At 40.3% G+C, this 24,806-nt stretch overlaps 3 protein-coding genes across 4 annotated transcripts; all 3 read right to left on the reverse strand.

Annotated features, from left to right (window-relative positions):
* Positions 1–48: 48 nt before the first annotated feature.
* Positions 49–8,767, reverse strand: cyp11c1 (cytochrome P450, family 11, subfamily C, polypeptide 1). Its single transcript, XM_067601376.1, has 9 exons — positions 8,335–8,767; positions 7,995–8,150; positions 6,250–6,464; positions 4,685–4,888; positions 4,359–4,540; positions 4,084–4,250; positions 2,643–2,721; positions 2,315–2,527; positions 49–313 (listed from the first exon to the last, which is right to left on the reverse strand). Exons 1-9 carry the CDS (start codon positions 8,658–8,660, stop codon positions 203–205), a joined length of 1,653 nt encoding a protein of 550 aa, XP_067457477.1. The 5' UTR covers positions 8,661–8,767; the 3' UTR covers positions 49–202.
* A 150-nt stretch (positions 8,768–8,917) lies between these two features.
* Positions 8,918–13,740, reverse strand: LOC137191356 (complexin-3-like). The gene is made up of 4 exons (XM_067601377.1): positions 13,268–13,740; positions 12,052–12,454; positions 11,610–11,697; positions 8,918–10,496 (listed from the first exon to the last, which is right to left on the reverse strand). The coding sequence occupies exons 2-4, from the start codon at positions 12,285–12,287 to the stop codon at positions 10,272–10,274; spliced, it is 549 nt and encodes a 182-aa protein (XP_067457478.1). The 5' UTR covers positions 12,288–12,454; positions 13,268–13,740; the 3' UTR covers positions 8,918–10,271.
* Positions 13,741–18,529: 4,789 nt separating this feature from the next.
* Positions 18,530–24,711, reverse strand: clk2b (CDC-like kinase 2b). Of its 2 annotated transcripts, none has more exons than XM_067601378.1 (11): positions 24,163–24,711; positions 23,369–23,459; positions 23,214–23,280; positions 23,008–23,139; positions 22,740–22,906; positions 20,891–20,985; positions 19,472–19,601; positions 19,301–19,383; positions 19,114–19,193; positions 18,944–19,034; positions 18,530–18,852 (listed from the first exon to the last, which is right to left on the reverse strand). In XM_067601378.1, exons 1-11 carry the CDS (start codon positions 24,226–24,228, stop codon positions 18,670–18,672), a joined length of 1,185 nt encoding a protein of 394 aa, XP_067457479.1. In that variant the 5' UTR covers positions 24,229–24,711; the 3' UTR covers positions 18,530–18,669. The 2 variants fall into 2 exon arrangements, with proteins under 2 accessions (XP_067457479.1, XP_067457480.1); XM_067601379.1 differs by having other exon boundaries at positions 23,008–23,124; positions 24,163–24,710.
* Positions 24,712–24,806: the final 95 nt, after the last annotated feature.

The following is a 24,806-nucleotide window of genomic DNA, read 5'->3' on the forward strand; positions in this document are numbered from 1 at the left end:
CAGTGTCAATAATGCAGGCTTTGCCATAATGAAGATCAAGGCAACGGGAAAAGGGAATTATACTTTATTTTGTCAGTCAGTATTATGAATTCTTGCACTGAGTATCTTGAGATATTAGTTGAGTTTGTGGATTGACACAGGGTATGGGATTAAACACATACTTTCTTCTGTGTGTGTGTGTGTGTGTTTGTGTGTGTGTGTGTCAGAGCTTGCTGAATGTGATCCTTGGTGGAGTCTCAGGCTGGAGGATGATGGTGTATTTGGTTTTGATGTCTTCTGAGGATGGCACACTGAGATGGAAGCTCAACAGGATCTAGAGAGAGAGAGAGAGAGAGAGGGAGGGGGGATAAAGGGACGCAGGGGAGAGGAGGTGATGGAGGCGTGAAGGCAGAAGGGAAGAGAAGGAGCAGAACACATGTCATGCTACTCAGCAGACGGAGGTTAAAAGATAGGTTCGAGTTTTTTCAAGCCTGTCTTACTACAATACTGACATGCTATTATGTACATAAAAATAGGTCTTTTCTCTATAATAATTCCTCCTCTCCATACTCACTGTGAAGCTATTGTCTCTGAGCATGACTACACAGTAAGAAATGGGGGGGGCTAAAAGCCACAGCCCTCGTTCTGTGCCAAGTTCTGTGCCAAGCAACTAATATGATTGAATAGTCTCTGTTAGCTAAATTGAGTCAGTACCTTCTAAAGTTAGAGCCTGTTTAGAACCAAATTCCCTCTTTGTTTCTGCGGACTTAAGTTCCTCACTGAGCTGTGGTGGAGGGATACATTCTGCAAGTGGCACGTAAACAAGTGGCAACAACCACAGCATGAAATTGAGGCCAATGTGGAAGTCCCTTAAAGTGCAATACCACTGAAGGTCACTAGATGCTGTCTCCAAAAAGTCCCTGGTTCCAACTCAAAAAGTGTCAACTTCTCTCATGAAATACTAACTCAGTTCATTTTTTCAATAGGTCCTTATGGTCTTAATCTCTAAATTCAGGCTCTCTAATAAGTGTGCTGGTGATCATTTTGGAAGTTATCACTCCGTTAATAAAATAAAAAGACAAATAGTAGCTTTGATGTCTGCTGTGTGGACACTGATTGACAGTTTGCTCTCCAGCTCTGGGAGATGCTCTGAGTCGGACTATTGTCGCAATGTTTCGGTAAGTTTAATGTAACTTGATAACAATACCGGCCCTGTTTGTTAGCTAAGGTTAGCACAGGTCTGCACTGCTCAGTGTTTCCAGTAAGTTAGCGTTAGCTTCGGTCCACTGTGTGTTTCCAGAGCGTGAAAGGAGACACTTTGCACTCTTTATTTGGATGGTCCTGGCTCCAAGTGGAAAAGATGACTAAGAACCAACTCTGGGCTTCAAACTGGCTCCAATGCAAACCAATGGGTGACGTCAAGCCTTGCTAGTTTAATCTTTATATACAGTCCATGCGCGTAAGTCTGTTGACATTTTTTACTACTCAAGACGTGCTACTTGAAGTTATTTTTTTTTCTTTGCAGATTTGATAGCTGGAGTAGTTTTAGCAGCAGTGTTTTTGGACACTAATATTTTGGTAACAACCTGCTCAAACTCTTTGAGTCCAGACCACCTCCACTTGTTCCTGCCTCTGCACCTGACATGGAATAGGCTATGGTTTGCCTCTGTGGTTATCTGGTGTGGTCTGAAAGAAACAAGCGATGGGAAAAATGCGTTCCAGAGATTTTCTTTGAGAGATACTGAAAGAAATCCCGAGTTGTGGCTAATAGCTGTCAAAATTGCGATGCCTCGGTAGAAGAGGGGCTGCAAAAAAATGTCACCAGTTGAGCTCAAGCATCAATAAATACAAAGTATGTGGTTCACTCTGTAAAATGTGACTAAAAAGCCAGTTCCGGCAGTAAATCCACACGTGACTATTAGAATGTATCCCTCCCCCAAAAGCTTGGCAAGGAAAAAGGGAATTTTGTGCTAAACAAGTTGCAACTTGCAACTGGAACATAACAACTTGATTTAGCTAAAATAAACTACTGAAGCATCATATTATCATAAGCTTAACTTTGGAATGAGGGCTGTGGATTTTGGCCCCCATTTCATACAGTGTCGTCACGTTTTGAGAGAAAAGCTTCAGGGTCAGTATGAAGAGTACAAATTGGTACAGCAATCAAGAGCCATTTCCATGTACATAATAGCACGTCAGTATTGTACTTTGACAGGCTTGAAAAAATCCGAAACCTGTCAAAACTTCTCTTGTCAGTCTTTCCTTTCTTATAACTCAATCACATCCTTTCTCTCTGACCCTATTATCACTCGTTCCTCTTTCTGCTGTCACTCACATGCATGAGGAAGAGCTGCATCTCATTCTCGGCAATCCTCCTCCCGATACACTGCCTCGCTCCGAACCCAAACGCCAGAGAGCGAAACGCTGACCCTTCTCCTTTCTGGTCCTCTTCTCTTCTGCTGTGCCAGCGGCCAGGGTCAAAGCGTTGTGGATCCTCAAACACCTCCACACTCCTCCCCAGGGGGTAAAGACAGGCCTGGACTATCGTCTGAGGAGAGACACACTGAAGTCAGCTATAGCACTGAATGTTTTTGTGTGCAGATATGAGTTCATGTGAGAATTTGGAAGAGAATAAGGCAGGGAGTCACACTGTGATCACTCACCCCGGCAGGTATGTGGTAATTCTGAAGAACGATATCTCTGTTTGGACACCGCTGCACTGTGATTCCCACTGGGTATAACCTGACACACAACAATAGTGAAAAACACTCACACTAACACATTCATAGATGTTAAATTTGACTTCTCACTCAATTCTCAACACAAACTCATAACAGACTCTCAGACAGCTGTTCCCTTGCTCTTGATCTGAGGGAGACATTTGTTTTTTTGCCTCTTACATCCATCACCTTTTCTAATGACTGTTTTGGTGACACAGGGGATTTTTGGCTTCAGGTTAAAAGACAGTTGCATGTATAGTATGTAAGGCTTGCAGATTTCATTAAAAGAGAGCCTACACAAAGACTTTGGCTTCTTTGGAGAACAGAATAGTTTGGATGGTTAGGAGTGTGTGCTTCGTGGATCTGCAGATGCAAGCCTGGATTACATACAGGTCAACACCTCCAAATGCCCCAGGTTCACTATGTGTCAGTTTTTAGTAATTAGATTAATTACATTTTTTTTTTTGGGGGGGGGGGGGATTGCAACACTAAAAGTACAACATCAGCTGAATCCTGCATTGCTACACAATCTTTAGGCCCTATCTTGTTGTGTCAAAATTTACTTTTGAAATCTTGATTATTTGAAGCATGAACATTCATTCCTGACCTTGGAAATAGAAGTTTGACAAAACATACCCAACTCAAGGTCCACTTGCATACTTTTTCCAGAGCCTTCGACCATATCTAATGGCCTTCATCAACGGACGATGTGTACTAACTGGAAATGTGTTGGTATGGGAGCTAAGTTGTTATGTCAATCTTGCCCAGATGTAATGTCTTGAAAGGCTATGGATGAAATCACAATCACGACTGAGCTCACATCTCAACTAATAACTGAGCATGATGAAGGCCTTGTGATATGATTAAAAGGTCAGGGAAAAAAATACAACCTCTACAGAACAAACTTAAGTCAACATGGATGAGAAGTCCTAAAAGTGCTATGGATGAAATCACGACCATCTACAAAACAACTGAGCAAATTCCATCTGCTGATGGAGACCATATGATACGGTCGAAAGTCCTGGAAAAAGCTAGTAAGTTGACCTTGAGTTATAATTTTTTTGTCAAATTTAATATTTTACTGTGCTTACATGGTGCATATTGCTAAATTAGTTGTGTCTAATAAAATTACAACCTACAGAAAACATTTCTTAAGAGTGTCCATGTCTGAAGATACAGAAAACCCGCAGCCATGTAGTGCTGATTTTAAGGAAACTGTCATCCATAGCACAACGTGTGTTGTGTAGTTGATGGGAACTTGGAGGCGACAGGGGTAAACACAATGCAGAGATGGTGAAGTGAGGTGTATGTGGGGTTTCGACTGGGCCCCACAAACAGGTTGATCAGGCCGTGCGCAGATTGATCTTTCATGTGCTTTGTGTACCTCAGAATCTCCTTGATTGTGCCTTTCAGTAGTGGCGCCCCCTGCAGGGCTTTGTGAGGGTCACCACCAGCCTGTGCCCATGATGCCCTCACCTGCTGCCTCACACTCTCCTGCACCTCGGGGTTGCGGCCTAGCTCAAACAGAGCAAACTGCAGGGGCACTGCTGTCTGCAGAGAGGATGGGATGAGAGGTGACACTGAATCAGTTAGTGTGAGGTATAAAGACGCAGGCTAAAAAAGACACAAACACACACACGCGCACGCGCGCGCGCGCACCGTGTCGACTCCTCCAGCCATCAGCTCAGTGATGTTAGCTTTGATGAGGTCCAAAGATAGCTGCCCTTTCTCCATGAGTTGGCCCAGAACGCCAGGGTACTGGCCTCCAGCTGCCCCATCCTCAGACCCTCGACCCTGGGAGGATGACAGGCGCTGGTACCCCCTCTGGATCCTTGCCTCAGCTGGAAGACCAGGACAGAATGACAGAGGCAAGTGTGATAGGAAAAGTGGAAGGAAGGAACACATTGTAAATGCTTACAGAGAGTAAGATGAACCAGAAATATAGACCAAATTATTCTTATTTTATCCCATGAAGCTCATCCTACCGTGGCTGAAGATGTGGTCCCATGCAGTGGCATGCTGTGTCCACAGGGGAGCGCCGATGCGCAGCAGCAGGCGAGGGGGCAGGTAGAGAAGAGGAGTGGTGGTTGCCAGCATTCTCTCCACGGCCCAGATGAACTTCTGAGACTCCAGGGAGGGAGACGAGGAGAAGAGGCCCATACGCTCCCCGTAGAGCACGTGGCCGCTAGCTACAGGCGGGGGAGGGAAGGTTGAGGGGTAGGGGATGCGTAGGTGGATGAGTGTTAGAGATAACTGAGATGTTTCAAGGTGAACAAACAAATTTAAACCAACTTGAAAAAAAAGGACAAAGCTAAAACAAGAAGGCTGTTTTAGAAAATAAAGGCTTGACTGATTACTGAACTTATAGATTGACAATTTTTAAAACATCCTGACTCATATTTTCATGTTTTAAAATTAAGCTATGAAGGATTACTTGGCCCTCCACCAGTTGAACTGTGCTTTGTGAGTTTATGAATCTCCTGCAGAAACTGAATACACTTTAAGAACCCCAAAAAAGAAAAACTAGAAAAATAAATTTCTTTCTGTGAGAGCAGAAATCCAACCCAAGACACAGAACAAATCTGGTTTCTGAGTGCATACAGCGTCTCAGAGGAACCGTCTCTCCTCCACCCAACGTCGATCTCTATTAGACAAGCTCGTGTTATATTAACAACACATCAGCGACTGGAATAGAGTTTGTTGCTGGTCTATTCCTACCCCAGCTTAGCACCTAGCTTCGTGTGCTGTGGTCCATTAAGAGCAGGCCAGCATGACTCAACATAATCACTCTCTCTCCCTCTCTCTCCCTCTCTCTCTCTCTCTCTCTCTCTCTCTCTCTCTCATACACACACACACAGATGCATAAAAGTGTACAGCACACTGAGTCACACAAGCATTCACACTTGTGAATGTGGCACGTTGCAGATAAGAACATGAAAGGATCAGACCTGGTGAAAGAATGCCGGAGCTTTCATGATCTTTGTTGGTGTTTCTATTTTTAAAGGTGCATGTTATCCTTGACCAGCTACATCTGTAATATGTTAACAACAGATATGCCCGAGGTTAAAATGAGGTTTGGTTTCCATGAGGTGAGAATATTTTTAAATGAAAACAGAGGGAGAGAGAGGGAAAGCAGTGAGCAGGGGGAGAGGGGTTTTTTTTTTTTTTTTTTTTGAATTTTGAAAAGGTGACGTTCCTGCAGATTGTATAATTCTACTGACGTGAGAGGCTGTCGCAGCCTACGTCAGCGTTTGTGACTCAACCCAAAGAGCCGACAGTTTGGCTGAATGAAAGCCTGTCAAAAAAGAAAGGTGACATTAGCTCAAGGTCAATCCCTGCTGGATAAAATGGAGACGTGAGAGTTAGGAAGTAGAATCTTCCCATCGGATACCCATCCTTCTTGAAGGTTTGATACCTTTAACACCTCTCTACACTTAACTTACTTTCCTTGGATAGAAAAAGAGCCAGAATTCTAAGTAACAAAGTCACACATAAATTCACACATAAAGAAACCAGAGGCCACAAATCACTGGAAATGATGACCTCTGACCTTCCAGTGCGAAGCGGAAGAGGTCAGGACTTGGATCGATGGTCAAACTGCGTCTCCCCTCCTCTCCTCTCCCTTCCCTCTCCACTCTGTCCCGCAGCATGCGGGAAAAATCCCTCGACACCTCATCAAGAAGGGGTAGAAAGCGCTTTACGGCTGCACTCATCATCACCTCCTTGTTGAGCAGCAGACGGTCGGCTCGCCACTCCTCACCGTTCCTGCAAAGAAAAGATTTTGGAGCGAGGCATTTAAGAAGCTGCTGAGCTTCAAATCAACCCTGCTCAGTCATTGTGAAGCAAAGAAAAGGGATTGGAAGGAGAATACCTTTTTTGAAGCAGATGGGCTGTTCTTTAACTGAAATATTATGCATATAAAGGTATAAATGTTTTGAAAGCTATATAAATACCAGTAGTGCTTTTTAAAGATGAAACGGTTACTTGGTTACATATGGTAAAAGCATCCTGATTGAGACCATTTTCTGCAGTCCATGCCCACTTAATTTATACTCCCAAATGTGTTTTTTCTTTGAAGGAGAAGAAATTCAAAGCAGAACTTTGCTTCTGACCTTGTTGGGATTAAAACTAACTAATTAAAACCTAACTTTTGCCTTTTGTTGCAAACATAGTTGCATAAAGCACTCCAACAAACATTTGCTTCAGTGAGAGCTGAATCATTGACTTTTTGAAAGCTCTCAAAGAACTTATGTGTAGGATTTAAAATGTTCTGTTTGGCTCCCTCCCTGCGGTGGTGTCAAAAGAGGCATTTTTTCCCCTCCACTCAAAAATGTGTTTTTCTTCTTGTTCCTGCAGTTTGATGTTTGAGCTTCATTTTACATTCATCTGCTGAAAGTGGAAAGTTTCTCTGTGTTCACTGACATCACGACTAGTTTGGAAGCTAATCCTGATCCAATTGTCAACTTACATGAGTGTGATGTGGAAACTCGGAGCTTCCCAGTGCACTGAGAATGTATTTTTCAGTGAAGTAGGAGACATCTTCCTGTGCAGCAGTACAATTTTTGTAATGAAATATATTTGCATATTCATAGATTCTGGATGTTTTAACAAGGGACAAGAATGTCATTTTGAGAATTTCTAACTAGACAACTGAACTTTTAAATGGAAAAACCATATTAGACCCAAATTATTATTCAAAGGAGAGTATCTCTTAAAACATGTCTGGAGGGGATCTTTAAATTTATTTTTAATTTAACCAGATACGTCCCACTGAGGTCAGAAAACTCTTGCAAGGGAGACGATGCCAGGACACCAGCATAAAAAGTTTTAAACAGGACAATACAACATCAGGCAGATAATGACACAAATAAGGAAAACACTTATAAAAAACAATGTTATTAAGCTTAAAATAAGCTAAGAACAGAGAATATTACGAATAAATAACAATGTTAAGAAGGTTAAAATGAGCTTAAAAAAACAGACTGTAAGAAGTTTTGTGAATTTCTGTGTGCAAATCAGGATTTTATGACAGTTGTGGGGGTTGTTTGCTCATCCTTACAGGCCACTGTCAATGAAATCTGACCAAAGCACGCCTACGCAGTCATGATGAAGCAGTTTTTGAGTGTTAAACACTTGTTCAGCAACACCTACGGATGTTTTTATTTTCAAACTTCAAACTTTGAGCTTTGCTTATTTAGTGATGAAGGCATGCCAAGTTTACAGAAGGTTTTTAAAAGCTACAGTATAAAGAATAAGTCTGAACACTTTCCACATGTATACAGGTGCAGTACTGACTTGAGGAAGATGCCCTTGCTGTGCTGCCGTATCTCTCGGTGTGTGGCCCAGGGCTGCAGGATCATCCGCCTGGGATGGAGGCCCTCTGAGCGGTACAGCTCACTGATGTCAGATGGCAATATGATATTCACATTGCTTAGGCTGCCCACATGCTCCCTTCACACACACAAACACATACATAATCAAAAACATTTATAACTGCTGAACATGCATATTTGAAAACATTGATGTCACAACACTTTCGCTCTTCATTCCTGTGTCTACGCCTATTCCCAATATGCATCCTTGTATCTTTTTAAACATTTAGGCTCATGACACCATTCCTCTATCTTCCTGCTACCTGTAGATGGGGCCGAGAGTGTTGAAGGTATTCTCCATGTGCTTGTGGAGCAGCCGGAAACGATCTTCTCTCCAGAACTTCACCAGGTTGACCCAGCCGTTCCTCCCTGTGTGAGGGATCTCCTCAAAGCTCCGTACCCGTCCATCCACACCCTTCTTTCTAACACCTGTACCCTCTTTTCTCCCCTCCACCTTCCCATCTACCACTGTTCTTGCTGCAGTCATACAAAGAGCCCTTTGTGATGCGACACCACACAGCATATTTCTGGACCTACAGGTGCCCTGCGCTCTGACACACACGGTCCCTTGGATGGACATGCTCCTCATGGTCCAAACAACTGTGTGTCTGTCAGTTTCATCCGGAGCTTGTTGTCGTTCTCTTTGCAGGACTGATTATTTCCCTCCTCCATTCCCAGCCCAATATCCTTGAAAGTGCTCTGTCACTCTAATGAACTGACAGGAGGTGATGAATTATGGATCTGAAGGTGCAGAGTTCAAGAGAATCACAACAGAGCCAAAATGTCAGGTTGAACCAAAACACACACACATTGCGTAAAATATCAAAAAGACAGAGTGAGTCCAGCTGGCCAAAGACGTCTTTATTACAAGTTTTACTTGCAGCTATTTCACAAAAATCAAATTTTTGGCCTTTTCTTCATGTTGTATAAAAAGCATTAGACTAGTTACACACCAATTTACACAAGAAACTAACAGCTTAACAACATTTGGTTCATGTACTGTACACACAGGTGATAGATTATTTACAAAGAAACAGCTAAATAATTTTCTCAGTTAATCATAAATATATATATATATAAAAAATATTGTTTGTTATTTCATTACTCATGTGAATGTGTTGCCCTGAGATTCCTTACTTGTGTATAGATCACCCAGTTGGATCTATATCATTTAAATTATTGAGTCAGCTCTGTAAACAGAGACTAGTAGCTACAGTACTTTCTATTAGAGCTGCAACTAACTATTATTTTCATTAATCTATTTTCTTGATTAATCGATTAATCATTTTCCCAGAGTCAAAGGTGATATCTGTTTCACCTCTCTTTCAGCATGCCTGATAAAGAAGAGCATTAAATCATCATATTTGAGAGACTAAAACCAGCAGTTTTTGGGAATTTTTGCTTAAAACTTTACTAAAACGATTAATCGACTGTCAAAATAGCTGCCAATAAATTTTCTGTCCATCAACGAATCGATTAATCGACTAATCGTTGCAGCTCTACTATCTATCATAATATACAACAGTGTCTTAGAGAAGCATCACCATAACAAGCTTCCCTATGTTCAGCTTGTAGCAACAGATTGTGCAACATGTAATACTGTAATACAGTTATTAAAATGTAATACAACAGTAATCTACATGGGATGGAAATATGCTTTCACAGAAAATGTAAAAACCTTTAAATTAATTACATGAACAAAAGTGTTTGATATGTTTTTAAATGACTGAATTAAATACAGTCTGTGGAAATACCTCGTTATTTACCTAATTGCATCATCAAGTTCAATATATAAAAAATATAACCCCACTTGTGAAGTAACTTTCATTGACTGGTGGTTAATAAACTTATTATCTGTGAAGTTGGTACATTAACAAGTTTGATCACATTACAACTTAACTTAAATGATCTTTTCAGTTCATTTTAAACAAATTATTCAATTATCTGGTATTTAAACATTATTATTGCTACACAAAAGACAAAAAATAAGCATGAAACAAAAGTCTGAAGGACATGGTTTAATTGTCACAACAGCAATTATTGAACTAAAGTCTCTATATTGATTTCCAATGCACAGTCTGTGTGTGAGCAGCAATCATTTACAGTATAAGGGTGTTTCCCTGCTGTTTTCCTGCAGTTCTTTTTTAAACTAACCCATTCAGAAGGCGGCATATTAATCGGCCCTGTGATCACATATTGATCACATGACTTTACAAGAGTGCCCTCTAGCCAGTGTGGGAGTGGGCGTCTTGCTGTGTTTCCTTCCTGTGAGCGCCGCTGTGTTGAAGTTGAGGCCTTGAAAAGCTTGCAGCAGGTTGAAGCCGTTGTCCTTGGTCTTGTTTTCAGGGTGAATGATCTTTGACAGCTCGCGGGGGAGCGACACTTTGCCTCCAACAGACCTCAGGTGGTTTGAGTCCGTGGAGTTCTTAATTATGCAAAAACAGGAAGAAGCAGAAGATTAAAAGGCTGAACATATAACACAAAAAAACAACATAATTTTTTCAGTTGATATATTATTTGTCCACATTGCTCATGTAAATATGCATATTAATAAACTTACATACATGGAGCACAAACAGGAATAGACTTATAAAAATGTGATTGTTTTATTTTAGAAAATGTCAAAATACATGAGATTTCTTGAAAAAGGAGAGCATACCATGAAGGCTGCACAATGCTCTAAATAGGTTATCTTATCACAGTAATAGAAAGTATTTATAAGTTTCTGCTGATCTGCTTTGGGGCCTGCATCAAAATGCGCATGTTGATAGAAAATTATGCAAATTTCTGAAAGAACTATATAAATTATGATCTTCGTACACAAATACGGTGGAATCATAGTAACAAAAAGAGGAACTTTGGCACTAAAAAGACTGTAACATTGAAAGATATCTGCTTGATTTGATTAATTTGGATTGCTGAAGCTTCATACTAGCTTCAGATAAACTTTTATATACATTTTTGCACAGAAGGAGGCTTGTGGATTTTGTCCCCCATCACTTACATTGTAAGTGCATTATGAAGGGATCTTCTAATGGCCAGTATGAACAGGAGGAATAATTATAACAAGAAAATTCAATTTCAATGTTCATTTGGGCACCTGGCTGTTGTTTTAAGACAGACTTGAAAATCTGTGAACCCGTCCTTTAAAGGATCAAGTAGCATTATTTATCTTCTGCAGGACAGTTAAGAGTTGGTATTTGTATGTTTAATTTGGTTAAAATCGGTACAGAAACCATGGAAATTTATTTTCAAATAGGCCATGCATACAAGAATCTGGCAACCAGTTAAGTAAAGAATACCATGAAACAAATGAATAGCTTTTTCATGGTCATTCAAATATGTTAAATTTGAAATTTGCAGAAAAATGTTCTGCAACAAAAATTAAAATAGTGGAAAATCTGTGTATTTGGAAATGGACATGGCTATATTAATGCTGTAGATATATGTTGGACCATTGCCTAACTCTAATTTCACTGAAATCTCCTGAGTAGTTTTTTGAGATATCCCACTAACTAACACAAGTGCTCACACAGACCTCAGACAGACGATATTTTCTCCTGAAGTGAGATCTCATAGCTGCTCTCTCTGCATTCTTCTGAGCATTCATCGCTTCCCGCAGCTTTCTGTAAACACAGCAAGCAAATATAAATACACCTGACATACTGCAGGCAAAATTCAATTAATGTAATATCTCTGTCACGCATGCTGTCACGCTACAGGTGACTTCAATTAACTGGATTCATTTTCGCTTCCTGCTCTAATGAAAACAAACTGGAGCAGATGAGAAGATTACAAAATGTCATATTTAAAGCATGTGTTGATTTCATTGAGCTTTTGCTTCACATGTGAAAAATTGATCTTTTCATCTTCTGCATCTGGTTAAAACTTTATTTCACATGCAAAGAGACTTTTTCCTGTTTCCTCCTAGGAATTATAAAAATCCACATGCTGTGTTTCTATGAAGGGTGTCCACTTGCCTCTCCTTCTCCAAGTCTGCCTGGTAGGAGCGAATCACTGATGCGTCTTTGGTGTGTGCAGATTGGAGAGGAGGGGTCCTCTTCAACCTGTTGCATCCTCCTCTTCCTCCCCCACCTCTGCCCCGATGGTTCCTGCGTTTGGCACACAACCTCCTCTCCTTCACCCCCGTCACACAGGCGGTCAGCTTCCTGACAGGCCTCCTCAGCGACTTTTTTACTCTCACAACTGACTCCATGATGAGCTCTAAGGACAGAAGTAAACGCCCGCACTCCTACTTTTTTGACAGATGATGGGTTAATATGTGATGGTTTTCTCCCTCGCTCATGTTGTGTTGCTCTGACAGGACAAACTCAGGACACACGCAGACTCAGGTCCTGTGGCGGCAATAACTCAGCTTGAGGCCTGTCAAGGACAAGGACAGCAGTCAGACGAGGCTCAGACACGCAGTCTTAGTAAGCACATACTGCCTCATCCACACCTGCTTAACCCTTACATATTGCTTGCGTCAAATTTGACCCATTTTTACATTTGAGAGCAGTAAAAAAACATCCTGAACACTGTGTCCTTTTAGCCTGATAAGTTAATTTTATGACTTTTACCAAGTTACACAGAAATATTTCAACTTTAATTTATTTTTATGCAGCTGATACAAAATTTTGTACATAAATGGGTGTTCTGGTTTAAATGTGACCTAAAAAATTAGCATTCAAAAATGGTAATGCTTTATTTACATTCAAAGGCCTCATTATAGCTGTTTTAGGTAACATAGGACCATGATGCAGCATGATTATGACTGTTTTTTCTTCCTAAACACATAGTGTAAAGAATACACTCTCTCTGCTCTCTGAAAGCTTAATAAAGGGTTAATCACCCATTTATTTATGACTGATGATGTATTTATGAGTGAAAAATAGATTTGTTGAGAAATTTGATATAGAGGCTCAAGGATACTGTAAAGGGCCCGAATATGAACCGTATATGAGGGTTAAAAAGGTTACATAAACAGATAAAGTGTTTGTCCTCTACATTGATACCCACAGAGAAAAAGGAAGTAACGAGAGAACGGTGGAAACCACACAAGCATAAAAAATGAGAAAATGTCACACTCAAACATTTTGGACAGCATATTTTTCAAGTCATTGGTCACAATTCATCTACACACAAAATTAACTGGGAGATGTTTTAGCATGGTTTTCCAGTGAGGAATTTTCTTACCCATGCAGGTGGCCACAGTTGGCAGAAGGCTCACAGCGTAAAATCCAAATAAAGCTCCAGCCAGATGGCCTCCAGACAATCCCACAACGTTTCAGAATAAACCAGAGAAAACAAGAGGAAACAACAAGACTCTCCACAACATGATGTCTTGCGTGCTCCTTTGTCCCGACCGTTCGTTCTTCTGAGGATTCACTCAAAGTTTCAGTCTTTGATTCTTCTGTTTTCCCTCCTCCAGACTCTCTCCACTCTTCACCAACCCCAACTCTCCGATACAGATTATGACTTAAAGGACTTAATGAGGAGAATCTCGTTAGCTGTGGCAGGGAATGCACCCAATGACTCACGTGTTTGTGATGAGGATTTAGACACTAGCTGATGTCATGCTGAGTGACACACGCATGCATAACACAGGCCTGACATCAGCATTGTTCCTATGTTCAGTCTTGTTTGTGCACATATAATGCTGCATTATTTGCGTTAGAGAACAGTGGGTATAAAGGTGACAAAGGAAGTAGCAGGTGCATGGTATTCAAAGTCGGCCAAGTGGGCTTCGAGGAAGCCATGCAGCTTGATTTCTCAGAACACCTTACAAGACCATAAGCAGTGGAGATGAAGAGATGAGCACAGATGTGGAAAGAGGAAATGAAACAAAGAGACAACTGTCACTGTCCCGAGACAGCAGTGTTTGTGTTGTTGGGAGATAAGAGATTGTTAATAACTGGACAAAAAAGAGAACTGTTAAAGAAAAGGTTTTTTCCCCGTCACTTACATTGAAAGTGCATTATGAAGGGATCTTCTAATGCAGTGGTTCCCAACCTGGGGGTCAGGACCCTCACAAAGGGTCACTGGATTAAACAAAGGAGTCGTGAGATGATAGAACAGGATAGGATACAGAAAAAAAACACATTTGTTTGATTTTCTTTTAAGCTTTCTTCTAATTTTTGCTTTATTTCTTGTGGATTTCTGTATTTTACCTCATGAAGCATCTAAAAGTGTAATCAAAGCAAATCTTCTGTCTAGAGCTGCAAGGTTAGTCGATTCATCTATTATTCCATTGAATAAGATTAATTACCAACTATTTGATAATTGAATAATAATTTTACTCATTTTTGAGCAAAAATGAAAAAAAAAACTGGTTTCAGCTTCTCAAATGTGATGATTTATTGCTTTCCTTTGTTGAACATGATAAACTGAATATTTTTGGGTGTTGGACTGTTGACAAAATCAGACATTTGAGAATGTAATCTTGGACTGTGGGGAACTTTAGTGGATATTTTTCACTATTTTCTGACATTTTATGGACAAAACAATTAACTGATGAATCAAGACAATACTCTAAACTGGCAGACAACGCAACATGTGACGAGGGGTCCCAGGTAGACTTCGCTTTATTTTAAGGGGTCACAGGCCAAAAATGTTGGCAACCACTGAATGATGACGAAGAATGATTACAACAAGAAAATCATGTGTCAATATTCATCTGACTGTTGTTTAAGGACAGACTTGAAAAATTGTAAACCTGTCCCTTAAAGAGGAGGTGACAGAGTGAAGTAACCCTCACCACTAACAACAACAACTCCTTCAGCAAACAAAAACAATGTCAATGCTGTGGTTTGGTGAAAGATTCATAGTGTTCAGCTGCAACAGTGTCACTCCAGAAGTGCTCATTAAATCTCTTAAGGATGTTTCCTGCAGTCTGAATTGTGAGCCCCATGAATGATCAGATAACTGTGACAAAGACCTCAGTCCTCAAAGTCCTCAGAATCTGCTGCAGCATTCCTCCTGACTTCATCTTGGCACATTTCAATGTTTGAATGTCTTTGAATGACTCTCCATGGTGACCTTTGGGCTCTACAGCCTACTCTAATGCCCTATTTGGCTTTGACAGCACACACACACTGACATTCAGGCCTTCACACCACTTTACTGAACCCATTTAAAATCCTTTGTAACCTCCTATTCTGTCCCCTCTACTGTCCGGTACCTCGGTTTCTGACAGGTGAGGATGGTTTAATGCTTTAACAAGATCACCACGAGAGGCCACACCTCCCTGAGCTCATGTTCAGCGACAGATCAGGGATCAGTTTACTGCCTGAAGTGCAGGAGCGTACCGCTTAAAGGAGAAAGGCTGAAGTGATCGTGTGTCAGCAGTTCTTCACAGACACATAACTGAATCTACATCGAAAATATCTGTTTATTACATGACACAAACCTGGCTCATTGTGAAGAAACCGCACAAAACAAGAAATTAACAACAAAAATCGTTCACTTTGTCAAATGTACAGAGCGGAGTTCAGGTTTGTGTGTGAACCAGAGCTTCCGTGCAAGCCCAACAAAAAGAGCCACTTAAGGGATTCTCAGGAGGATCAGTGTTCAAAACGTGACATACAGTCAATGACACCCATGCATTAACACACACACGCACACACACACGCACACGCATGTTCTCATGCATGAACTCATAAGGGGCGTGCCTTCATTGGTAAGCACAAACAAAAGGTAAGCTACATATAACACGCACACACACACACGCACACAAACACAACAGTCAGAGATGGTGCAAGGTCACGGCCCAGTGAGGATTTCAGAATAAAAAGGACAACTGATGTTAGAGTGTTAAAGTTACCACGACACAACATGTGAGTACATGCGATCACACACGTGCTTACTGTGTGAGTATCACACAGCAACACACACACAGAAACACACACACATACAGGCACTGTGGACCACAACAGTGTACCACTAACAGGTACAAGCCATCAATAAAAATATGCTAGGTAACGTAAAAAATACATGACGGTAAATTCTGCTTAGCGAGGTGACAGAAACTACATGCTTATACATATTAATTTAATACTAAAAATACTAAATATACATCTCATCATAACAAATTAGCACAATGGCCTCAATACATATAAACAGTAGAAGTGATTGTTTTGAATAAAGTCAGTGTTGCCATCAAGGGATTAACTTCTTTGATATGTGAACATAAAATCTCTGAATATTTTGTATATTTATTTAAATTTTTACACCAGATTCCTCAAACATGAACGTTCACTCAGGCACACACAGCTAACTAGATAGAAACAGAAAGACTTTTTGTTATGATGATTTCAAATAAATAAAATTTCCTTCATTATAAATTAAATATAAATTGCTGGTCATATTATATCATACTCACATTTCCTTTTGTACACAATACTATCTAAATCTAGTCTGTACTAACTACACTCATGCATCATACTCTGGGTGATTCAGGTGTTTCTTTTTACACTGAATAACAAATCAGTGAATCTGGAAAATCAAGACTTACTATATTCATCTGTATTTTTACCTTGCAGAGAGCAGTACCTAAACTAGGAACACTACAACACTCGTGACTGAAGTGCAAAATGTATTATTGAGGACAGTTTTGGCATTGACGTGGCCTTGGGGTTCCAAGGCCCCTTAAACATGCAAACAACTGTGTGTTAAATTCAACAAAGTCTCGTTAAACAACTCTTCAAGCCCTATTCAGTGATGACCCCGACCACCTGGTTGCCTTGGTTGTTTGGACCCCAGGATACATGCTTTCAGATGCGGTTGTTGTGATGATTTCAAATAAACCAAAAGTCTTTTCCATTCAGGATCCTAATGAAAAATCTATTTCACCTGACCCATAATTTAATGTTATTTCTATTTAATATGCTATTAGTTGTTCTATTAGTTTCCAGTCGTTCTTTTTTTTCTCAATCATAATTTGTTACCTCAAGTCTCAACATTTAAATACAGTAAAATTAATTTAACACATACCACAGTAATTGTTGGTGATAATTTTAAGTATAGTTGAAAATACCTGTTGATGTAATATTTAATGTATAGGTACGTATATACTGTATAGTGGAAAATCATATGTAACCTGTTGGAATTTTTAGTTTTTTAAAATGGGTAAAGACAAATGACACATTTATGTTATTATGGCAGGAGTATAAAAAGCATTTATAGCAGTTAAATAAGTTCTGTATGGAGAAACAAGAAGTAAATTGCCTCAAGTTTACGCACATCCACTCACACAGACACTGACTGACTTTCCTTCAACAACTGTCTCCATACACGCATAGAGAGAGAAGAAGAGAGATATCTCTTTAGTTTAATATTAGCTTCATTCATTCCCATTAACAGCCTAAAATTACTTTTAGCATAGCCAGGGAAGAAGACTATAAACAAACCTTCACTGATACTTCACTAATACATACATGTTATTACAGACAACCACCCACACAAACACACACATACACACTTTAGAAGTAAGGTCTCATTCAGTGACACACACTGACGCTCAGCCTCTTCTCGGATGTGCCAAGGCTGAAGAGGAGAGCTAGCGAGCGCACACACTCGTTCAGCCTTGTGACCGTGCTCTCTGCTGAGCTACACTCAATCAAGATGCCAGAGGAGGGCTGAGAGTCAATGGCAGCACTATGTGAGGAGTGTGTGTGATCGTTATTTGGGTGATGAGCTGAGAGTCCTCAATCAAAACACGAGAACAGAAGAACTGAATTTATTAAACGACTAAAAAGAGTCACTCCATACAAAACGTTACAAAAAAACATCAGTTTCACCTTATAAAGTGACTAAGAGCATAAACTAAAAAGATACTTTTCAAAGGATCATTTAGCTTTTGCATTAAAATTGATCCTCTAAATTTTAGAGATACAGTGTAAAAGTATTTTTGTTATTTTTTAGCATTATTGAGTTTTTTTGAACAGACTTGATCTATTGGTATGTGAGGGTCTGGCTTCAAAGGACAATACCGGTGGTTTTGCATGTTTTAGCCCATTTACCACAAATCACATATATCTACATTACAAGTAAACCATTTTGCAAATGATGCTGCTGTTATGTTTCTATTAATTTATTAATAAATTAAATCTATCTCTGCGGATTCTTGAAACTTGCTTGAGTCACGTCACTGATTTGCATATCATATAAAAGTACATGGAAATTCTATCATATATCAATAAGTGGGAAATCTAAAAATACAATATGCATTTGCACATGAGGTGGAGTCGTTCATGAACAAACAATTTTCTGACAGTTTTTGTTTTTTCACATGAGAGATTTCCTTCTGGGCAGTTTTGTCTGTGCGCTTCTTACTGGCTTGAATCAGGATTTTACCACATTTGAATCAAAATTTGATGTCAGTTCTTTTATTTTGTCCCGGCTGTCAATCAAATCTGATCAAACCACACACACTCGGTCCTGAGAATGTTTTTTTTGGGGGGGGGGGGGGTTGCCTTGCTTTACTTTTTTGTTGCTTATTTACTTTTTATGGGCTTTAAATACACATGATTTGTAGTTAGGGGCTTAAACATAGTAAACACTGTGTTATGGTGCGGAAAAGGTCAATGGGTTGTTCAGGGTCATCTGCTCATATCACTGCTGTTCCTCCAGAGTTGATTCTTTCCTGGGTGATGGAGAGGCAGGAAGAAGGGATGGCGAAGAGCAGAGGAAAGGGAGATGCGTTTTGAGGGCTCATACTCCAGCATCCTCTCCAAGAGATTAAAAAACTGGTGGTGCTCTGTCGCTTGTGACAACAAGTACTTCTGAAAAACACAGATTAAGAGAGACACATGTTGTGTAAAGGAGTAGACGCACTTAGCTTGTGTTTAAATGTTTGCATCTGTTTCAGCTCACCCTTAAAGGCTTGCATTTGGCTTTCACATAGCGTCCGGACTTGGAGCACTCGTTCCAGTTGAGACGCCCACAGTGGAAATATTTCTGCTTTCTGTGAGAAACATGTTTTGTTGGATAAAGTGTGTTTTCATGTCTGTGAGTAAGAGTGTACAGGCTTGTGTTGTGTTTACCTGCTCCTTTGAATCATCCTCCGAGGAATTGGTCCCTGTATTCTCTCCATCATAGCAAGATGCTCCTTATTGTCATGAGTCTACAAGTCAACACAAGGGAACGCACAAGTGAAGGGCATGTCAGCAAAATCAAGATCATCCTACTTTCAACATGCTGTAATTGTACCAGTATAAACACACATGTGACCTGGTACATTGTGAACCCTTCGTAATATTCAAACAGGATGCAGCCGATACTCCACACATCACAAGGGTGACTCCAACCCAGCTCTGCGGGAGAGGTAAGAGGAACCAAAGCTTCAACACCAACTGAACAAGACTGACAGCTCCTGGTCTAGTCCAAACCAACGTTTCTTACCCAGTATGACCTCTGGGGCTCGGTAGTGACGTGTAGAGATGATGGTAGAGTGGTGTTCATGGTCAAAGGTGGCACTGCCAAAGTCAACAAGCCGCACTGTTGTGTCATTTAGTCTCCTCTCATTGCACTTCTGAAGGAGGACATACGTAGCAATTAAAAGGTGAAAACCTAACTAACCAAACTTTACCAAATCATTTAATGGATAATTCAAGTTTATTGCTATTTGGTCCTTATTTCTAGCCACACTAGCAGCATGGCTCTAGGGATAGCAGTGTCTGTCCGTCCATTGATCCACCACTTTGGTCCAGACTGAAGTATCAACAAAGGTGGATACAACAAAGGTTTTCAGCTGGACACAAACTGGGTACGTTGCAGTTGGTTGGCACAAAGCTATGATGCCTCAGGATAAATTGTAGGCTACCTGTACCTGTGGTGAGCCCCCAGCTATCCATGTAGCACCATCATCAGTCAAAACTTTAAACAGTCCAATATTTTTCTTTTTGACCAAATACCTGCAAAACCTCAGCTGTAATTTGTGTTTAGTGCTAATTAATAAATGTTTTCATGCTAAACTGAGATGGTGACAGTGGTAAACACCATAACTGCTAAACATCTGAATGTTAGCATTGACATTGTGAGCATGTTTGCATTCTGACATTCAAATTCAACTAGCTAGCTAGCTGTTCTCTCTTGTAGATTTGGCCATCATTTCTATCAGCTATGATAGAAATTATACTTCCTAAAGTAGTGGCCGAGATCAAGGAACATGGCAACATAACTAAAATGAAGTATGAAAGGGCAAGAAACATCCGGATTCACATAGATTATTGGCGATAAAAGTAAATCTGTCACACACAATACAATAAGTACAATAGGTCAAAGTTGAACCAAGAAGTTTGTCTACAAAATGTAAACATGTATGAGTACCATTTGCCTTCATTTATTTTTTAAGTTTGGCTAACCTTGGAGTTTGTTTAAAACTCCTCATGTTTCTTTCCCTGTCTGTCCTCTCTTTTTTTTTAGCAATGTTGTTGCATTCTCAGATCTCAGCAATTACACAATTCTATAATTACCAACAGGAATGATAGCCAAAAGTACAAAAATAGGACCCAAGTTGAAAAAAACCCCAAAACAAAGCATTTCTTCCCCCTAAAAAGATTATTTGTTTTTTAAAAATATCCTTTCAAAGATGCCAGACTGAGGTCAACAAACAAAACACAGTTTTCTTGGATAAATATGTGTCTATAGAGGGACTGCATGTGGGTGGTTCACAGGTTCTGCTGATACAAATATGCATCCAACTGAGCGACCACAAAGCAATCTCCCTTTTTTCTGTCTGCATTAATCCCTGCTTATTTAACATCCAGATTCTCTTTCACCCAAAGGTGTTTTGACTTCATGCCTGCAGTTGTTTCTAACCTTCTCAGTGTTGTATATGAAAGAGTAGTCTGAGTTGACGAAGAGGATGTTCTCTGGCTTCAGGTCGGTGTGCGTCAGCTTGTTGTCATGGAGAACTGCAGTGGAGACAGAGGGAGGGGGAGAGGAGAGAAAGTAGATGTTTAGATTTATCAGGAGCTAGTGAGCCAACGCCCTCATCTGGCTGAGTTTTCTGTTGGTTAAACAGTTGGATATGCTGCTAGATTTGTGGGGGAAAGCTAATAGTTGCATGGGTGGTTGTCTGTACTCGTATGCAAGTTTTGACAGAGGGATGGCCCTAACCCTAACCCTGGGATTGCAGGATTGATTATCATATAGGCCTAGTCTAATCCTTGACATTATAATTTTGATTTAATAGAACAGCTATTAGGCTAAATGCATATTTTGTGTAAGCCTATTCTTTTACTGAATGTGGACATTAAGCATTCTAATAATGCTATTTTTTCAAAACACACCATAGTTTTGACAGTATAAACTTTACTTTGAAATATGTAACTGTAGCAGCTGAGCGTGGTGCGGTCAGTGCAGATTAATTTCCTCAATCACATTATCTGCTCCACTCCCAGGTTACACCAAACATCTATAGTAAAAACTATATCTGTAGTCATGTCTCCCCTAAAATATTTTGCTACAGAGGTGGCTTGGTCTGGGGGTGTATTTCAACAGCACAGACATGACTGAATGATCATAGAAATATTATAGGAATATTATAGAAATACTACAGGCAGCAGTGTGTCTCTATAAATGTCCGCTCCTCCATGACCACATGTTGCTACTTGACACTTTGATCATAAGGTGACACTACTCTATAGAGTATATTGGCTACAATATAGTATAGAATCGAGTATTTATAGTATATAGTTTGGAGAATGTTATAGATCCAAGACAAAACTGACAGAAGGGCGGGACTATAGGGAAAAAGGTGCATTTGCAAATCCGTCTGCTAATTCAGCACCACGGACAGTGCCATGGATTTATCAATACAAAGCACAGTTAGGCTACTGATATTTCAGAGCCATGGTTGGGGCCATAGATTCTAACTTGCACAAACCTCAGTCAGATAATAATAATAACCGTTATTTATACAGCACTTTTCAAAATGAAGATACAAAGTGCTTTACAAAGGTTGAACCAGGATTAAAATATTTCAGGACTGAGGCAAATAAAATCAAGCAATCGCCAAGAATAAAAATAAAAAAGAAGAAAAAAGAAAACAGTAACATAAAACAGGTAAGATATGTTGTAAATAAAAATGGCATGCAAAAATTAATAAAACGCTTTGAAAGATACGTTTTAAGAAGTGATTTAAAAGATGTCACCAATCCTGCAAGACTCAGATTCTCGGGCAGGGAGTTCGAGAGCTGCCCTGACTGCAAAAGCCCGGTCACCTTTAGTCTTGAGTCGGGACTTAGGAACAGCCAGCAGAGCCCTGCCCAAAGATCTGAGGCTGCGCTCTGGCTCATAGGGGAGCAGCAATTCAGCAAAGTAGCTGGGAGCTGAGATCAGTTCTAAAAGTTACTGGTAACCAGTGAAGAGAGGCTAAAACTGGGCTGATGTGATCTTAATCAATAGTGGAAGTAAGTGTGGGTGATAAACAAAAGAAAGTGATGGTCACAACCCTTAACTGTGTTTCTCTTTAACTTTAATTTGTTATGGGAGTTTAAATCAAGGACACTTATGTCATCTTCAGTTTTCAGTCACCCTTTAAATATCTGTTTGTTTGCTATGACATCAGTGGGACAGTGGTGGATAATCTGCTTACTGCCATCATTGACATTCAAGTACTGGAGAAAAAGCAAGGTGGTATAGTTAAGTGTGATACAGGACTCACATCTGACAGCGTGGCAGATCTGGAGGGCCATGTGTCGGATGTGGTTAATGGGATAAGGCAAGAAGTTGTTTGCTTTCAGAAAGTCAAAGGTGCTGAGAGACAGCAGCTCAAAGGAGATGCACACATGGCCGTAGTAGTTAAACCAGTCGAGCATCTGAACACAGTGACTGATGGGGAGAAAAAAGGGGAAAGAAACAGAGATTAAATGTATGAGACAGAAAAAACAGAAACTTTACCCTGAAAATAACCAAAATAACAAACTACTCACTGTTTATTGTTTGGATCTTTCTCACTGATCTTCTTCAGCACATTGATTTCCTGTTTGGCTGCTTCTCTGTACTTCTCAATATTCTTAATGATCTTCAGCGCCGTTCGGTTTCCACCTCTGTATGTTAAAATACTGTATTTAAATTAAATAATAAACGCTACACATGATGCATATTGCAACTTTCAATATTACATGAAAAACTTTACCTTCTGTGGTCCAAACAGTGAACAACCTTCCCAAAAGTCCCCTCACCTAAAGTGTCGAGTATCTCATCTGTAAAACAGATTGAGGTGAAACAGGATGTTGATGCCGGAGCAGTTCTATGAAGGCTGCCCGCTCTTTCAACTGAACTGATACCTACATCTGTCCTCGAGGACGTCCCCATTTCTGTAGATCAGGTGTCCATTCTCAGTGTCTCTCTGAGTGTCGCCTGCGGGCTCACCGCTGCCCCGCTAAAAACAGTCAACCACAGAGGGAGGAAAAGAAGGAAAAAATCAGGGCTGGGATCAACCTGCATATGTCCCTTTCTTCACTGAGTAATATCTAACCCTTAGGCCTTAAAGGTCAAAGGTCACCAGCTGGACTTACCCCTGGCTAAGACTGATACATTATGTGTTTACATGTAAATAAATGCAAAAATCTGAACCTGTATCCCACTTGAGAGTGCTCAATTTCACCTATAAAACTCCACTCTGTCTCTGCAGCCATGATAGAAGAATTCCTTAAGAGTGCGAGCTTATACATTAAGGTTGACCTGGGCTCGTTCAAAAGGAGGTTAATAAGAAATGTCAAATGACTTCTGGCCTCTTTGGAGGAGCAGAGGCTCTATTTCCATCCACATTCTGAGACTGTTATTAATATCAGAAGCCCAGCATGTGCTGAGGAGACACTTACTGCAGGACGGGGGCGACAAAATAGACCACGCACAAAACCAAACACCGACATATATAAACATGCACAGTCTGCATGTGATTTGTTGTTAGGACATTGTGGAGCTTGAAGTCTAAATTTTTTTTTAAAAATGTATTGCAACCACATAATACAGATGATTTAAGGTAAAATGTCAACCATGATGGAGAGGTGACATATTTATTAGTAGAAAGAAATAGAGGTAGGAACACGCAGAATGCATGCACAGGAAAAGGAGATACTCACAGACAAGCAGAAGCAAATACAGTCCAGAAAACCCTTATACAGAGAATATAGCTGTGTCTTTCCCATTATGCAGAAGTGCAGAGCCTCTCAGAGTGGAGACGTGCTTGAGTAGAAGAGGATGGAGGGAGGTTGTAGCAGGTGGAGAGAGGTAGTAAAGCAGAGACATAAAACTACCAGGAGTTGAAGAGAAAAAGCACAGAAGACGGGACAATACAACATTAAAGCAATAGCACAGAGAAACAAGAAGACATGGACTTGTGACAAAGTAAAAAATAGCCCGCGGTGTTGTCAGCGGAAACCAAAAGCAAAGGAGGAACACAACAAGTAGAAAGTGACACAGTCTGACCACAAAAACCAACAGAAGAAAAAAAAAAGCTTTTGAAGAACAAAGAAAACACCAGAGAAAGTGTACAAGACAGCTGAGGTACAAGACAGAAACAGAAAGTGACAGACAGAAATGAGACGCAGAGACAGGAGGAAGAGGACAGTTAGAGAGACAGAGAGAGTGAGCTGAGACAGATGCTAATAATAAACTTTGGTCACAGCCCCCTGAGAAAGTCTCGAGAGTAGAATCAAGATGTGGTCAGGGGGACTAAAGGAGGGCGAAGAGTCGGAGGAGGAGGAGGAGGAGGGGAGAGAGATCC

Source organism: Thunnus thynnus, chromosome 10 (assembly GCF_963924715.1).
Source record: "Thunnus thynnus chromosome 10, fThuThy2.1, whole genome shotgun sequence".
In the NCBI taxonomy this organism is placed as follows: Eukaryota; Metazoa; Chordata; class Actinopteri; order Scombriformes; family Scombridae; genus Thunnus; species Thunnus thynnus.

Excerpts from the sequence above, each read along its gene's own strand:
- LOC137191356 (XM_067601377.1), bottom strand. The coding sequence starts at position 12,287 with ATGGAGTCAGTTGTGAGAGTAAAAAAGTCGCTGAGGAGGCCTGTCAGG. Across the intron at positions 11,698-12,051 it reads GCAGACTTGGAGAAGGAGAG|AAAGCTGCGGGAAGCGATGA; the intron begins GCAAGTGGACAC and ends CTGTGTTTACAG. Across the intron at positions 10,497-11,609 it reads GAAAATATCGTCTGTCTGAG|AACTCCACGGACTCAAACCA; the intron begins GTCTGTGTGAGC and ends TGCATAATTAAG.
- cyp11c1 (XM_067601376.1), bottom strand. The coding sequence starts at position 8,660 with ATGAGGAGCATGTCCATCCAAGGGACCGTGTGTGTCAGAGCGCAGGGC. Across the intron at positions 8,151-8,334 it reads ACTCTCGGCCCCATCTACAG|GGAGCATGTGGGCAGCCTAA; the intron begins GTAGCAGGAAGA and ends GTGTGTGTGAAG. Across the intron at positions 4,251-4,358 it reads TGGCTGGAGGAGTCGACACG|ACAGCAGTGCCCCTGCAGTT; the intron begins GTGCGCGCGCGC and ends TCCTCTCTGCAG.
- clk2b (XM_067601378.1), bottom strand. The coding sequence starts at position 24,228 with ATGGGAAAGACACAGCTATATTCTCTGTATAAGGGTTTTCTGGACTGT. Across the intron at positions 22,907-23,007 it reads AAAGATCCAAACAATAAACA|TCACTGTGTTCAGATGCTCG; the intron begins GTGAGTAGTTTG and ends TCTCCCCATCAG. Across the intron at positions 19,384-19,471 it reads AGCCCCAGAGGTCATACTGG|AGCTGGGTTGGAGTCACCCT; the intron begins GTAAGAAACGTT and ends CCTCTCCCGCAG.